The 16,544-nt window shown below is 40.8% G+C and overlaps 1 protein-coding gene across 1 annotated transcript in view; it reads left to right on the plus strand.

Moving 5' to 3' along the window:
- Positions 1 to 5,731: 5,731 nt before the first annotated feature.
- The window catches only part of LOC119855930 (tubulin polymerization-promoting protein family member 2-like), a 35,125-nt gene continuing 24,312 nt past the window's right edge, over positions 5,732 to 16,544 (plus strand). Inside the window, exons 1-2 of the mRNA XM_038402884.2 lie at positions 5,732 to 5,824; positions 6,382 to 6,552. Of these exons, the coding sequence (XP_038258812.1) occupies positions 6,503 to 6,552 (50 nt within the window). The 5' untranslated portion in view covers positions 5,732 to 5,824; positions 6,382 to 6,502. The remainder of the gene's footprint in view (positions 5,825 to 6,381; positions 6,553 to 16,544) is intronic.

Below are 16,544 nucleotides of genomic sequence, written 5' to 3' on the forward strand. Positions count from 1 at the left end.
GTACCAATGTTTCAAAATGTGTCCCCGAGGGTTTGCTCTCTCTGGTTATTCAAGGAAACCTGGGGCTATCGTCCAAAACAATTTATAGAGCTTTCGAACTTTTAAAAACTCAATTTATGCCCTGCCAGTATAGCTGTGGTTTTGTAACCAGTAATGACACTCTCATCTGACTCCACTGCAACACGATTAAGTTGTGTCCAAACAGAAGCTTTTTGCAGAACACACCCTTATGTCAGTCATGTTTACATATCTGCACTTGCCACACTGCCTAATCATGTTTATGTAAGTGTGTTTGGAGGTCATCTGGATGGCAATCACAGGGTTTCAGCAGATGAAATAGTGTGGAAAACAAACACAGCAAGCAGCAGGTGGGGCAAAACATACGGGGATGTTCTACCGCACAGAGAGATCGGAGGAAGGAGGACTGGCCAAATTAATTATACAGGCAGAAGTAAGGGATCCCAAACTTTAGATCTGATTTAGACAGTCTGTGAAACTTGTTGGTGTCTCAAATGGAAAAGGTCTCTTCTTGCTTTCTGGCTTCTCCCCATCTGTCCTGCACAGGGGACACTGAATGCTGCTTTGGAGGGGGGTTCCAATTAAACTAGTGCCAATTAAATGTGCTTGAGCTGGCCTTGCCTTGTGCTTGATTAGTTAAAGGAAGATACCCATATGCCAACCTATGCACGTGGCTGGCAGCCGCAATTAATAACCTGCTATTAACTGTGTTATTTGTTGACATAAACAGTGTGTAGAGCCAACTACGTCATGAGCTGATTATAAAACCAATTAAAAGTTGTAGTGCATGCAGAGCTTTAACCTGTGTTTCACTTGTCATTTTAAGTGCCTGTTTTTCCAATTCCTTGAGTGGGTCTCTGTAAAAGTCCAGATGTGTATAGAGAGGTAGAGCTATCAAATTGTAACTGCTATGTCAGTGGCTACTAATGACAAAGAGCAAATTATCAGAAAGACTCATTAAGTTACAGTAAGAGGGTTTACTCTGTTTGAAGGCTTAGGGTTCCTAATTACATAGCAACTGCCCAGGCCTAAACTTACAATGCCTGGAACAGCTGATTTCCCCCTTCCAGTAGCCTATCTGGCTACTCTTGTGGCACCTGACCTACTTTTCAACACTTTCTCCAAATATAGCACAAACGCCTCTCATGCTCCAAGTTATTAAGCCCTTTTTAACCCTTTGGAAATTGTGGAGCCATAAGCTGTGTATATCTCACTAAGCATTTGTTTGGCTGAGAGTCTGGAAAATGCCAGCATTCTGATGGTGAAGTCTATAACTATATACAAGGTATGTCCTAACAGTCTGTTCTCAGAGCTGATTTGCACACTCGGTCACAAAATAACTTAACCCAGCAGTGCCATCTATCGGTGAGGTCATTGCAATTACCTGCCTCCATAATATTAAGGTTTCAGAGTAGCAGCCGTGTTAGTCTGTATTCGCAAAAAGAAAAGGAGTACTTGTGGCACCTTAAAGACTAACAAATTTATTAGAGCATAAGCTTTCGTGAGCTACAGCTCACTTCATCGGATGCATCAAATGCATCCGATGAAGTGAGCTGTAGCTCACGAAAGCTTATGCTCTAATAAATTTGTTAGTCTTTAAGGTGCCACAAGTACTCCTTTTCTTTTTGCATAATATTAAGAAAACCTTTTTTTCCATTCTTAGCTACTATGATATTGGTTTGCATCTGGCCATCATCCCTCAGTCATTAATCTTTAGCAAAATTAATAACATCCACAATAAAGCATGATGCAATTTAAATTCTTTGTACAAACGGAGCTGATGACAGTGGGAGCTCATGTACAAAATGGCCCCACCTTCTTGTGAGGGGAAAGCTCATCAAAGCTGTTCATTGAGGCACTGCCCTTCATGACTCATGGTCTAGTCCTTTTTTGTGAAAGGTTATTTGATTATTGCAAGTGAACTGTGTACTATACCAGTTTATACTGTGTATTCTGTTGATATGGAAAGCACATTTTCATAATATTTGTCTCCATAGTTGTAGTAAAATATACATTGTGCCTTTCAATACATTATATTTGTCTCTTTTCTTTTTATTGCTATGTAGCAGGTGCTTTATAGCACTCTCTATATTTAAGCTCTTAAAACAATTTCAGTTATTGGAAAGTCTGCTGTCATACACTTTTAACTTTCCAAGACATTCACAGTTTTGGCTAAAATTTTCTTTGCTGTGTCTTTGCAAAAACCTCTGAAGTTTGAAACTTGGTTTGGGCATAGTACACCGTTTCTTGGAGAACCACTGTATCATTTGGTTTGAAAAGTAATTGGCTTTTTGAAACAGTATAGTGAACATCTGCAGTGGAACATTTCCTTAAGTCTATGGGTTTACATCTAAACATAGATGCAGAGTGCATGCAGGCATAGCTAGTCAAATACACAGCTAGCTAAATGTGCACTTGGTTCAAAGAACTTACAAGCTCCAATGGTGCAGCTGGTAAAGATTTTTAAGGTGAACAAGGGCAATAATAACGAGAAAGGAATTAATGCTTAATAGATGCAGAGCCAGTGGCGAGCCACACAGTGACCAAGTTATATGAAGTGAAGTGACTTCAGATCACATGTGGGTCAGTTTTTTGAAGGCAGAATGCCTTCTATGCTTAGCTGTGCTCAATTGTCTAAAACCCTTTCTCAATATGAACACCTACTAGTAACTACTAATCAGTTTCAAACTTCCTTGTTTTGTGCGATATATGTTATATTGAGTGTATAAATAATGAAGAGTTTCAGGGACATCTGGACTTGAGCTTTAAACCCCCCACCCTCTTCAATCAGATTTTAGACTATCTAATGGCATCATATCATGCCTGGCTAATGTGATGGTGTCGTGCTTGTAAGGGTCAGTAAAGAATTTCCTTGCTGATGGTCAGCTCTTTCAACAGTCTCTGACATGATGAAGTTATGGTTCTTGGTGGGGGTGGCTGTACTCATTCCTGGAATAAGAGGGTTTTTGGAGTAGTTATAGGCAAATGCTCATCTAATCCCTATAGGATGCTGAATCCTATTTGTTTTCCTAATAGTTCAATATGCATACAAGCCCACAAAGGGGAGCCACGCACAGGCATAGCTTGGGATATCCTCAGTATATTGATGAGGCACAATTCTCTACCTCCTTTTCAATTGTTCCATTGTGAGTAGTGCCATGGCATTTACTTGCTATCCTATGTTTTTATCAGGGTATGTATTCCTGGGTAGGGAGAAGCACTCTGAGATGCATGATGTTGGTTGGGATACAACTATTATTTAGGAAATATGGCCATTGGTGGTGTGAAATTTTGGAAGTCAATCTTAATTGCTCCTTCAGCATCAGGATTCATGTTGCAACTGTGGTCAAGACAGGATGGAGTCTAGACAAAGAGAAGTGTGGGGGGTAGAACTGACGGAGGGCAACAAAACAATTAAATGGAGTGATGGAAGGGGGGGATGAAATACCAGGTGCAATATTAAAAGAGATTTCAAAGCATTTTATGCATGGAAATGTTTAACGTTGTTCTACACAGTTTGCTAGTACTAGCCAAATATTACTTTACTATATCATTATTATATGACCAAATCCTGAAGTCCTTACTCATCTTTTACTTAAACAATACAGGAGCAAAATTCCTTCTGTTTAAGATGACTTGAATAAGAGTTGATTGAAAGCTGAGTAGAGACTTTAGGATTTGGTCCACAGTGACAAAATACTAGCATTAATTTAATTTAAGGAGAATGATTTATATGTCTCAACTATCTGGAACTATCAGATAAAAACTAATTCTCAGATTCCCACAGATGCCTCAATGGTGGAGGGAGAGGCAAAAATGACGTTGAACGAGTGCCACCACTGTATCTTTTGCTGTATTTGAGAGCCAAATAACTCCTCAAAACCCTCCTCTCACGGCTTGGGGTCAGAAACACTGTAAGTGGAGGAAATTAATACTTGATCACAAAGATCTGTAATTTTGAAAGGGACATCACACATCAAATGCTGTGAGAGTGACAGACTTGTAATTAATATCCCACTACAAGTCAATATCGCTCTCTGGAGATCTTCCAGTTGTGAAATATCTGCTGTCCTCTCTGTAGGTGCAAGTATACATGGCTAGCCATCTGTTTTCCAAACAAGATGGTGTTTCCTTTGGCTGATTGAGACAGCATCTGTTTATAACGTGTCATGTATTACTGTGTTCCATCTTATCATGTGATGGGATGATGTAACCTGATATTATCCCAGCACAAGGTGGGTGAGGAAATATCTTTTACTAGACCAAGAGCACAGCAGATGTGTATCACGAGGCATACCAGGTCAAATAAATGACATTTTTGGATGTACTTCACCTATTCACTTGGGACTTACTTCTGCTTCTATTCAACTCAGCAAGAGTTTCATCAGGGACTTTAGTGGAAGTAGGACTAGTATACAGAAACAAACACAATATAACGATTAAAACAACAAGAGATTCCTTGTGGCACCTTAGAGACTCACAAATATATTTGGGCAAAAGCTTTAGTGGGCTATAACCACTTTATCAGATGCATGGAGTGAAAAATACAATAAGCAGGTATAAATATACAGAACATGAAAAGATGGTACAGACTAACATGGCTACCCCTCTGAAACCAGTATAATGATTGTTTTCAGCTATGCTACCTGATTAGAAAGGACAGGTTTTTCATGTTTGCTTCTCCCCAAGCCACACATAGGTTAAATGCTTCCCACAGATATGTGTGTTTTCTATTAAGGCAAAGTTCAGAAGTGCTATTATAAGTAAGAAGATTTTACATTAATATATCTCTAATCTTTACCACTCACTGAAAATCAGATGATGCTAAGAACTGAATCCTCAGGTGCTCTAAAACTCCACTGGGACTTTTCTGTCCCCAACCTTGGGGGCAGCCTCTAGCACCCAAAGGGCTGCTTTAAGTTACTCTGATTTGTAATAGCCTCTTAGGAGCCATTTCAGCCATTCAGGACTGCCAAAGTATAGCGCATTCCAGCCACACAAACCCATGTCTGCCTGCCCTAATATCCACACTACACAGAGTTGGCTGAGGAGTGGGGGCATAGAGCAAGCTTTACTTGGGGGATTCTCCTATAGCAGAGGAATGCCAGGTGTCCACTGGAACAGAAAAACCAAAAGATGTGTTTGACAAGTTTTTTGTGGGAGGTTCTATGGCCTGTTATAACACAGGAGATCAGACTAGAGGATTCCAGTGGTCCCTTTTGGCCTTGGAATCTATGAAAACTTGGAGTTAGACTGGGATGAGGGCCTAAAAAACTACTTTTGAGCATGCTGGGTGGTGCAACTACTCAGAGGGGGTGTAAACGTGTTAGTTAACAAAGTGTGTTGAAAGCTGTATGTGGAATTTTGACATTTCTAGTGGAATATAGTTATATCTAGATGAACTGATCAGCTAGCGCACCCGCTTAATGGGGAAAAGTGCCAGGGCCCAGAGTGGGTGCAGTGCATTTCAATGACTATACAAACAATGAAATGCACACTTGGTCTGTTTAATGAGCAGCCTATTGTCTATCTTAAAGCCTTTTTACAGGAGGTAATGAGTGAATGGACCTTTACTAGCATAAATTTCCTGTGGAAAGTTCTTTGTTCAGTTCAGATTGGTTTCCTGCACTGCTATAAATTCACTAAATGAGTCAGCTTTACTAATATTTAGTGTTTTGTAATATGCTTACTTTTAAAACACGGTGCCACTCATCTTTAAATTTAGGTGAGAGCTGGAGACCAGAGAGGTGTTCATGGTGCAAGATATGAACTATTGTAGTGCTCCAGAACTATGTGGAAAGGACAGGTATGTTTCATATTTGTGATACAGTGTCATATGTTTTCTTTGTGTGTGAACTGTAGCATTTGAAAGGGCCAGTTTCTTGATATAATTCATGCAATATATAAAACATACATTATTTGCAAATACGCAACACATTTTTTAATTGATGCGTGGAGCTGATCAGCAGATATCTGAAAACAATTGCATCAACATGCATGAGTGATTGGATGGGGCAGTGTGTTAACTTTGTGCATGCCGGTGAGAGGGGTCCCTGAAGGTTCAGAGAAGTAACTAAACTTTGAGACCCTTTTACCAAACTAAACTTTCAAAAAGTTCTGAGGTTTGCCCATCACCATCATTAATCTGTAGCAAAACTGCAGCCCATAAGTCATTGTCAATATCATCCAGTATTCTGTACTTAGGATACATTTGACTTTCAGACACAATCCATAAATTCCTCAACAAATTTTGTGTCATCTACGATTTATCATTTTAATGATGTCACAATTTTTAATATATTTAAGAATATATATTTAAGGCTGTGAAAACCTGACATGTTCCCATTGTTTCTGTCCAAAAAGATGGACGATAATGAACAGCGGTATCTGAAGAACTCATGAGTACAGCTTTGGAAGCACTCACCAGGGAGCTGAAGAAAGAGGTATGGCCTACTGAAGAAGGTTGCTAAGAAACAGATTTCAGATGCTTCCTGATTCTATGAAAAGGAGACACACCCAGAAGGAAATGATCAGGTAAGAAATTTTTTATTACCAGATGAAACAATTGTATTATTATTGAATAAGGAAGTCTGAATAATCAGGATTAAATACTGTTAATAATAAATAAGAATAAGAATTTATAAACAATATCATCACTGGACAGCTCTGGAGGAGACAGGGCTCTGAACTTTCAACAAATCTTCTACTGTTATAGATTCAGCAGAGAATCTCTTAAACAAGCTGCAAAGTTGATTGGGCATGTTGTATTGATGAACATCAGGTGCAAAACCCACATTAACGGTCCACTTTGAGGCAAGAAGAATTCATGCTTTTATGACAACTGATGTGTGATATATGCAGGCATGCACTGCAGGACAGGACAGAGCTAAATCAATCCCTGTTGTTTATAGCAAATGATATTCTCATCTTCCAACTCAAGTGGTTTAAATTGGTGTTAAAAAGCTACCTCAAAGCTTTTAGTAATCCCAAATATGTATTTCTTAATTCATACAATTTCAGATGATTTATTTGTTTCCATTATCCTTTCCAAAATTCTACTGAGTTGTATTCCTAAATATGGCAATCAGTTGCTGACTGTGACTTTAGCTTGTTTCTTAATCATCTAATTAAGAAGGTTTCAAAGACTGTTTTAATCTTAGGGTATAGAAATTCAGAAATGCTACAAGCCAGTTTTTTAATATTTGATTCCCAGATACTTCTTTTTATGAAAACTTGGTGAGTGTATTTATCATCTCTGGATAGGGAACAATTCTGGAACCTGTCAACAATTAAATGAACTGGAATAATCAGGCATGATTTAGCAGAGTAGAACATTTCACAGAATAAGTGGCCAATATGGTTTTGATTCCAATGTGCCTCAGTCTGGTTCTGCACGGACCACATTTACAGAGAATAGCACAGTTTAGTTTCTGAGAAGATTTAATCCTTGGCTTCTATGAGTTCATCCTCTCTTGGATCTTCTTCTATCCAGTGGCATAGCCAGCATGGGATATTTGGTTGGGCCCCGACCTCAGGTGGGTGGGCAATTACAGGAGGGAAGGAAGGACAGGGGGCTGGCCTCCCCCATCACCTGCAGCCAGCCTTGTGGGGGCGATGGATGGACCCTCTGTCCAGGGGCTCCTCGGAGCCCCAGGCACGCACCCAGCTGCTCTCTACCGTGCATGGCTCTCAGCTCCCTTCCAGATCCTACTGCCCCACACCCGCCCTGGCTCCCCCAGGTGGCAGGCCTACCTTTTTTGAAGATCTCCTCTACCATCACCATCTGTCCGCTCACTCACCCTCCTCCCAGTGGTGAATTAGCCACTGGGCTAAGCTACGGCCCCAGAAAAAATTGGCACTCCTGCACTTTCTCTCGCTCTGCCTGCCTGGCACTTCCATGGGGGCTTGCTCCACTCCACCTGCCCCACCGGTGCTCCAGCCTGGAAGTGGGGTCAGGGCATGGGGGCTTGCCCCACTCTGCCCGGCCACCTGGCGCTCCAGCCAGGGCATGTGGTTAGGGCATGGGGGCTTGCCCTTCTCTGCCTGCCCAGCCCCAGAAGGAGTGCCAGGCGGAGCAAGCCCCCACGCCACAATCCTACTTCCTGACTGGAGCACTAGGCAGGTGGAGAGTGGCAAGACCCTTCACCTCAACCCCACTCCCTGTCAGGAGCGCCGGGCGGGCGGAATGGACAAGCCTCCGTACCCCAGTCCCACTCCCCAGCAGGAGTGCCAGACAGTTGGGTAGACTGAGGCAAGTGTTGGGGCCAGAGCAGATCTGGGGCTGGGGTGCTGAGCATGGATGATAAGAGGGTGGGCTATGGCCCTCCCAGTCCCTCTCATGGCTACACCCCTGCTTCTACCTCACAGACTGTTTCTTCTCCTCTTTTCCTTTCTCCTGACAATTCCACAGATTGCCATCCTTAACTCCTTCCTTTGTACCCTGTTTGATCTCATCCATGTACATAGCTTCAGCTACCATCCTTCATCTCAAATCTCTCCTCAGAATCCACACCTGCCTTGCTGCATATTAAACAAAACAACAGCCAATTAATGATGGATAGACTCTGGGGCTAATGAAGGATAGTTGGCACTTTATCTTAACTATAATAAGATTTTTTAAAAATTCCAAATGTATATCTATATGAAATTGTATATATTTGATAGTATTTCTAACCCTTTCTTGTGTCATTTGTCTTTTTAGATTTTAGGGAAATGGGACCCTGATCCTGGCTGAGGCCCCTGGGTGTAACTGTAATACAAATATTTCAGAATAATAATTAATAATAACTAGCTCCTCTTATAAGATTTTCCACTGTAGCAAAAGTGAGGACACTTATCCATTCATAATTGGATCAAGACCAAAACTCATTTCCCCAAGGTCACTAAACAAGTCCTATTTTCAAAAATGCCTACATCATGTATACATATTCTATATTTTTACATCTGGACAACTTCATAATGGCAAGCTCGTTGTGGAAGGCTCTATACCCATTGCCATGACTTTGAATCATCCATTCCCCCAATTAAGTAGTATTCTTAAATCATTTAGATATTACTAGATAAGTTTGTAGTACATTTAGCCACGAACCAGGTACAATTTTAAGATATTTATTAGATTATAAAAACCTGATATATCTAAAGATTAACAATGTGCAGCAATTGTATATACTAGATTAGAAGTGATGAATTATTTGTATGAGTACAATTATTTTAAATAGATTATTTAAATAATTCTCCTTTCAAAATGAATGGCAATGTTTCTCTCAGTGTGTGTTCTCAGGAGACTTGTCAGAGGTGATGCAGGTTAGTTTTTCTTGCCTGTATTCCAGGAAGGTATGTTTCCATGCATGATAATCCTGTGGTGGAGATGGGGAGCCCATTATTTTGTTTGATGGATACTGATGCCCCCTAGAGGGAAATTCTCAATTATCACAATATTAGAGTGAATCTTAAATTAAAATTTAGAAATGTTCTCTATTATAAACAAAATATCTCCTTTGGCAAGAAAAAAAAATTGTGATTTTAATTAAAAGGGCTTATGAGCTTAGAAATAACTGATTTCTTACTATGCTAATTATTTTTTGGACATTTGCTGTTTGGATTTGCAAATTACTTGACAGTAAAATGTAATTGCTTTTTAAGGGATCTGAATATTTAATTTATGTATAGTATTTGGGAAAGCAGAGGGCTTTTTGAACAGTGTAGCTAATCAAAGTAGTAAGTGTGAGTGTATCCACATGCACTATGGATGTGTTCTTGCATAACACCAGTGTTGCACATGTACATGTGAAGAAAAGGGATGAGCAAGGCAGACAGATCAGGGCAACCCAGCCCTGGATAAATGACTGTACTACTGTGTAACTGCTAAGTTTTTCCTGACTGGTAGGAGGACGAAGGCCAAAGGGTACATGTAGTTAAGCACCTTGCTTTCATGCTGAGGATCATACTTAATTCTGTCTCTCCTCAGATACCCGTTTAAAACCCCATCCCCATCTCTTTTCCAGCGTGGGTTCTTGTGATTAGGAGCAGCATTGCACTTTATATAGAAAGGCCATAGAAATGGGTGCTATGAAGGAGCAACTTGTGGTTGTATTGAGGGAGGAGTAATAGACTACACATGTTAAAAGTTTGAGTAGTAGCCGTGTTAGTCTGTATCCGTAAAAAGAACGAGGAGTACTAGTGGCACCTTCGAGACTAACAAATTTATTTGGTCATAAGCTTTCGTGGGCTGAACCCCACTTCATCAGATGCATGGAGTGGAAAATACAGTAGGAAGATATATATATATCTATTCAGAGAACATGAAAAGATGGGGGTTGCCATACCAACTCTAACAAGACAAATCAATTAAGGTGGGCTATTATCAGCAGGAGAAAAAAACTTTTGTAGTGATAATCAGGATGGCCCATTTCAAACAGTTGGCAAGAAGGTGTGAGTAACAGTAGGGGGAAAAATTAGCCTGTGGAAATAGTTTTTAGTTTGTGTAATGACCCATCCACTCCCAGTCTTTATTCAAGCCTGTTGGAATACTGTGGGGCCAACAGAGTACCCATAGCAGTGCCGCTGACTTGAAGATATACATTATCCCCAAATGTGAAATAGTTATGGGTGAGGACAAAGTCACAAAGGTCAGCCACCAGGTTAGCCGTGACATTATTGGGGATACTGTTCCTGACGGCTTGTAGCCCATCTTTGTGTGGAATGTTGGTGTAGAGGGCTTCTACATCCATAGTGGCCAGGATGGTGTTTTGTGGAAGATCACCAATGGACTGTAGTTTCCTTAGGAAGTCAGTGGTGTCTCGAAGATAGCTGGTAGTGCTGGTAATGTAGGGCCTGAGGAGGGAGTCTACATAGCCAGATAATCCTGCTGTCAGGATGCCAATGCCTAAGATAATGGGGTGTCTAGGATTTCCAGGTTTATGGATCTTGGGTAGCAGATAGAATACTCCAGGTCGGGGTTCTAGGGGTGTGTCTGTGGAAATTTGTTCCTGTGCTTTTTCAGGGAGTTTCTTGAGCAGATGGTGTAGTTTCTTTTAATAACCCTCAGTGGGATCAGAGGATAATGGCCTGTAGAATGTGGAGTCAGGGAGCTGCCTAGCAGTCTCTCGTTCATATTCCAACCTATTCAGGATGACGACAGCACTTCCTTTGTCAGCTTTTTGATTATGATATCAGAGTTGTTCCTGAGGCTGTGAATGGCGTTGTGTTCTGCATGGCTGAGGTTATGGGGCACATGATGCTGTTTTTCCATGTTAAAAGTGTGGATCCTTCTCCCCCGTCCTCCTACCCTGGGGTGAAATCCTGGCTACACAAAATTCCCACAGTTTCAGTGGGCCAGAATTTCACCTCCAGTTTTCGATTTTGATGCCTAGATACTAATGTGCATTAGGGTGCGTTAGGAATGTCTAAGAGAAGCCATCATAGGTCACTGGTTCAAATTGGCCCCAGATCATTTTCACCATGGCTCCCTAGCATTCTGGATGAAATTTGAACCAGTGACCTAATTCCATAGCTCATTACTAATGTCCCTACTCAGGCAGTGAGATACTCCTCAATGTGTAGCAGCCGTGTTAGTCTGTATTCGCAAAAAGAAAAGGAGGACTTGTGGCACCTTAGAGACTAACAAATTTATTTGAGCATAAGCTTTCGTGAGCTACAGCTCACTTCATCGGATGCATTCAGTGGGGAAAAAAAATGCACTGAATGCATCCAATGAAGTGAACTGTAGCTCACGAAAGCTTATGCTCAAATAAATTTGTTAGTCTCTAAGGTGCCACAAGTCCTCCTGTTCTTTTTCCTCAATTTGTGTAAGGGTGGCAGAATCTAGCACTAAATATTTAGTTATTGAAAGCATCACTGGTATAAATTAAGTTGTATAGTGCTAATTTGTATGCATATTTATTTTTATATGTTGCAGTTGATCCCTTAATTTACATCAGTAATTTGAGTGGTGTCTTTCTACAAAACGTCCGATGAAGTGAGCTGTAGCTCACGAAAGCTTATGCTCTAATAAATTTGTTAGTCTCTAAGGTGCCACAAGTACTCCTTTTCTTTTTGCGAATACAGACTAACACGGCTGCTACTCTGAAATCTACAAATACTGTATCTCTTAGTCTGTTCTCACACTCGCAGTGTTTCTCCCTGTTGAGTATACCTTACTCCAGACATTCTTGTTATGTGGGATGTTGAAGATTAGCTCTCTGGGCTTTCTGTCACAGAGACCATTACAGTTCTAGGGGTTTATTGTGATTGTGAAGAAATCAAATGTGTTTTAGTCCAAGGAAGATCAGGACTAATTTTTTCCTATCTTTTGTATGCAAGTATGATAGTAAAGGGAAATGCTTCACATATTAATCTCCTGTTTGCCCTCTGACTCGCATTGTGGTTAATTACTAGAAACATGCACCAAGATAAAAGTAAGGCCATCCTGTTCTGAACCATCTCTTAAGTGTTGTTCATTCCACCAGTCTACCGACCTCATGATGCAGACACTGACAGTTCTCTGAGGTGGTATATTAAGGACCTTCTCTTTTGCCTTCAAGTGCTGTTTTTTATTGAAAGACCCTAGAACAGCTGTTTATCAAATGGTGGGTCCCAACCCACCAGTGGGTCACGGGAAGGTTCTAGATAGGTTGCCACATCCAGGGCCTGATGAATCTGAGCCCTGGCCTAGCATACATACAATTCTCCTGGCCCAGTGCAGAGGGGATACTCTAGGCAGGGTGGGGTGGGAGTAGAGAGCAAGTCTGCCTTTCAGTCACCCTGCAGTGGCATGTCCCATCCTTCCTGCTCCGAATGTTGTGACCTGGTGTGCAGGGTCGTAGTGTCACTCAGGTTTGGCATGTCTGCCTTTCCATCAGATCTGAGTGAGGAGCATTGAACCCCATGCACCAGGTCACCATGCAACTCAGTTATATTCAGCCTGGCCCCCCCTCCATCATGACAGAGGGGTGGCTGGGCCTGACCTGAGTGATGCTGTGAACCCTTGCATCAGATTGCAATGCCTGTAGTGGGGAGAAGGGCCCAGTCCTGCAGGACAGGAGATGCTGTTGCAGAATAAGTGTAGGGTGGGCTTGCTCTCCAAGGCCGTCCTCCTCAGAATCTGGCCTCTGCACTGGATGGGATTAGGGTTGTGGTGTTGGGGTGGAGGGTGCATATATGTAATGGTGGATCACAAAAAAAGACACTCTGCAGTTGGTGGGTTGCCTTAGAAAAAAGTTTGGGAACCACTGCCCCAGAAACCCTCTATCTCTGGGAATTCATTTTCCTCCTCCATCCAGTTTGCATTCCATCCTAGCTCTTCAAGTGATTCACATTAATGTGTGTAACTGTATGCAGAGCTTTAGCCAAGAATGAGTGCATGCTGAATTTCAATGGTCCTCAAAGGAAGCTGAGTGACCATCATAAAATCCCTGAAAAACAGATAATTCAATGTCTGTTAGAAATTTCAAAGTCACATGTTTATTGTAGCTGTTCTCTGTCAGAAAGATCAGTGCCGCATCCTACATATTCAGGTTTTAGAACAATTTATTTACTGTAATATCAATTAAAGTGGTTTCCTGCGTCAAGGATTAAATACAATTCCCATCCAATTCTTAGGTCAGAAACCAAGAATGTGTAGTTGAGCCACTCACAATACGTATCCTAACTAATGAAAAGAATTAATTTCAGTCCTGGGATCTTTTTACTCTGCAGCATAACTGAGCTAAGTCAATACACAGCAGAATATATAATTTTCTTGAGGACACACTAATGGCTTTAGTCATATCATATAGGATAATACGCACAAACACACACATCACTTCATTTATATAGGTACACATGAAGTAAAAATGGAGTTCATGCAGTAACATGTAAACCTGTGCAAACTCTATCTTTACTCTTCCTTCCAACATTCTAGCCTTACAAATAGTGACAAATGCAGTTTAGTGAAAAACATTTCACCTACAGTTGTGCTAGAGACTCCAGTTGTGACCATGTTTGGTTTTCAGGGAAATATTGAGCCTGCATAAAACCTGAGTTCTGACATTAATGCACAGAAACTAGGTTTAGGACTGGCAGTCTATTCAGGAAAGAAGCTGAAGGAGTATTACAGAGGTTAAGGCTGAACTACATTGACAAAGCTATGTGTAGGATTGGACTGTTCAGCTAAAACTTGAACTCTAAAGTGATATATCTAAAATAATGCTTAACCCTCATACAGTTCTTTTCATCCCGAGATCTTAAAGCACTTGACAAAAGTGGGTAACCATTATGGTCCCTATTTTATATATGGGGAAACTGAGGAACAACGGTGAGATATTTTGCCCAAGGTTACACACTAAGCCAATAGCACAGCAAGGTATATAACCCAGGTTTTCTGACTCCTCGTGAGGTGTCCCATATGTTATATCACATTGCTTCCATAGGTATGTAAGAAGTTGTTTTTAGTACATTACTTATTCATTGGTTAATCTTATTTTCAAAATAACATTGCTTTAGAAAGAGGATGAAAATATTCATTTCTATTTCAAATGTTTCTTTCTATTCAATCCTCCAATTTAAGACTGAACTGTTCACTTTGGCCACCGGAAAGTCTTAGGCTGTCTATATCAATATTAGCTGGGTAATCTTCCTACTTTCTGATTCCTTTCTGATCACAAAATGTGAACTCAAATAGGCCCTAAAGCAGCATGAAAAGCAAAACCTGTTTCTTCTTCATTCCGCGTGGTATTTACAGTTTTGGATATGAACAAAGTGTGTTCCAAAAAGGCGTTAATTGTCGTCAGTTATAAATACCACAGCAGGAAGGAGAACTAGCTGTTTCTTTTGTTTGTAATGAAGGGTGAGCAGAGCCACAAACGGAAGATTTAATGAGAAAAAGAATTTGTAAATAATAGAGAGGAGGAATTCTAAATTGAAATAACCACATGCTGACCGCAATACTAGCCTGAAATGCGTTGTTGAGGTGATGTATGGTTCACATGAAGTGAGCTCTGTTTTGTCTACTGCTGCAAATAGATGGGTGGAAGAATGTAACTGGTATGTATGTGCACACAGGAGTCTAGCAAAGCACTGTAAAAATGATCAGTTCTTTAGCATTATTCCTCTCCCCCTCCTCCCCCCGCAGGTACATTTTTCTTAAAGGATTTGCTGACCCAAAAACATATTGAACATACTGAACAAAATGCACCCGTAATCCCTTCCTCAACAGAGCTGAAAGATGATACACTGTAGTATATGGCTAGAATCCTCCTATCACAAGGGCTAATCTTCTCATACAAACAGCCCTGAAGCCCCTGTGCAACTGTTCAAGTCTAAGTTACTAAGGCTGACCGCTGACAAACCACACAGGACCCATGGAAGGGGACAAAGACTTCCAATAAATTTCCAGTGGTTTGATGTAACAGCTGCTTCAGTGCATAATACCATTAAACTTCAGCCACATAGGTTACTGATTTTTTTTTAAGATTACTTAATAGGCAGGTAATATCATTTCTGGTATAGTTTCCAGCCACAGATTTTTGCAAAACAAAATTTAAAAAAATCAGAAGTAAAGGGAAAATGTCTACCCTCATCAGCACTGATTTAAATCCAGACTTCATCTAAATTGCTTTGGATTTGCATTGGTGTAACTGAGAGCAAAATTATCTGATCTTTTTTAATGTTACAAACATCCGTGGTCTCAAAAATGTCTTTAAAAATGTACCCAAATTAGCCTCGTTTCTTTTGTTCTCTACATAACAATAAGGAAGAAACTTATTTTCTCAATTGTTTTGAAACCAAGTGTACTTCCGAATTACTGTTATGGCAAAAAGTGCTTATGGTTTAAACCATTGGGATCATTAATGTATAAGTATTAATGTTAAATTAAATTAAATTAAAGTTAAACTCCCCATAGACATAATTAAAGACCTTATGCAGTAGCCACATCCAGAGTTGTTAAGGATATTATTTGGGGTAAATCACTCTCCTTTGTATGGCAGCTGAAGCTCTGAGATTCCTTTGGTTGTAGAGCAGCTTCATTAAGGGAGGATATATGTCCAGGTTGACCTTTCCAGACTATGTTATCTCCATGAGTAACCTTGGATTAAGACTACGGGTATGTCTACAGTTAAAACGCTACAGTGGCACTACTGCATCACTATAGTGCTTCAGTGTAGACACTACCTACGCCAACAGGCGGTAGTTAGGTCAACAGAAAAATTCTTCTGTCGACCTACTGCTGTCTACATGGGGATTTAGGTTGGTTTAACTATGCCCCCCAAAGGTGTGGGTTTTTCACATTCCTCAGAGATACAGCTATGCTGATATAACTTGTCAGTATAGATCAGCCCTAAGGGGACTGAATAAGAAAGAGGACACTGTGTGTTAAGTAGTGGGCCTCGTGGAAGGCAGAGACAGAGGTGCAAGATAACTGCTTCAGGGGACAGGGCAGAGCTGCCTTGCCAAAGGGCTTGTCTTCACGTACAACATTATAGCGGCACAGTCAGTGTAGTTAATCTACTTCAACAAGAGATGGTACCCATGTCTATGGGAGAAGCTCT

Source organism: Dermochelys coriacea, chromosome 5 (assembly GCF_009764565.3).
Source record: "Dermochelys coriacea isolate rDerCor1 chromosome 5, rDerCor1.pri.v4, whole genome shotgun sequence".
Lineage (NCBI taxonomy): Eukaryota > Metazoa > Chordata > Testudines > Dermochelyidae > Dermochelys > Dermochelys coriacea.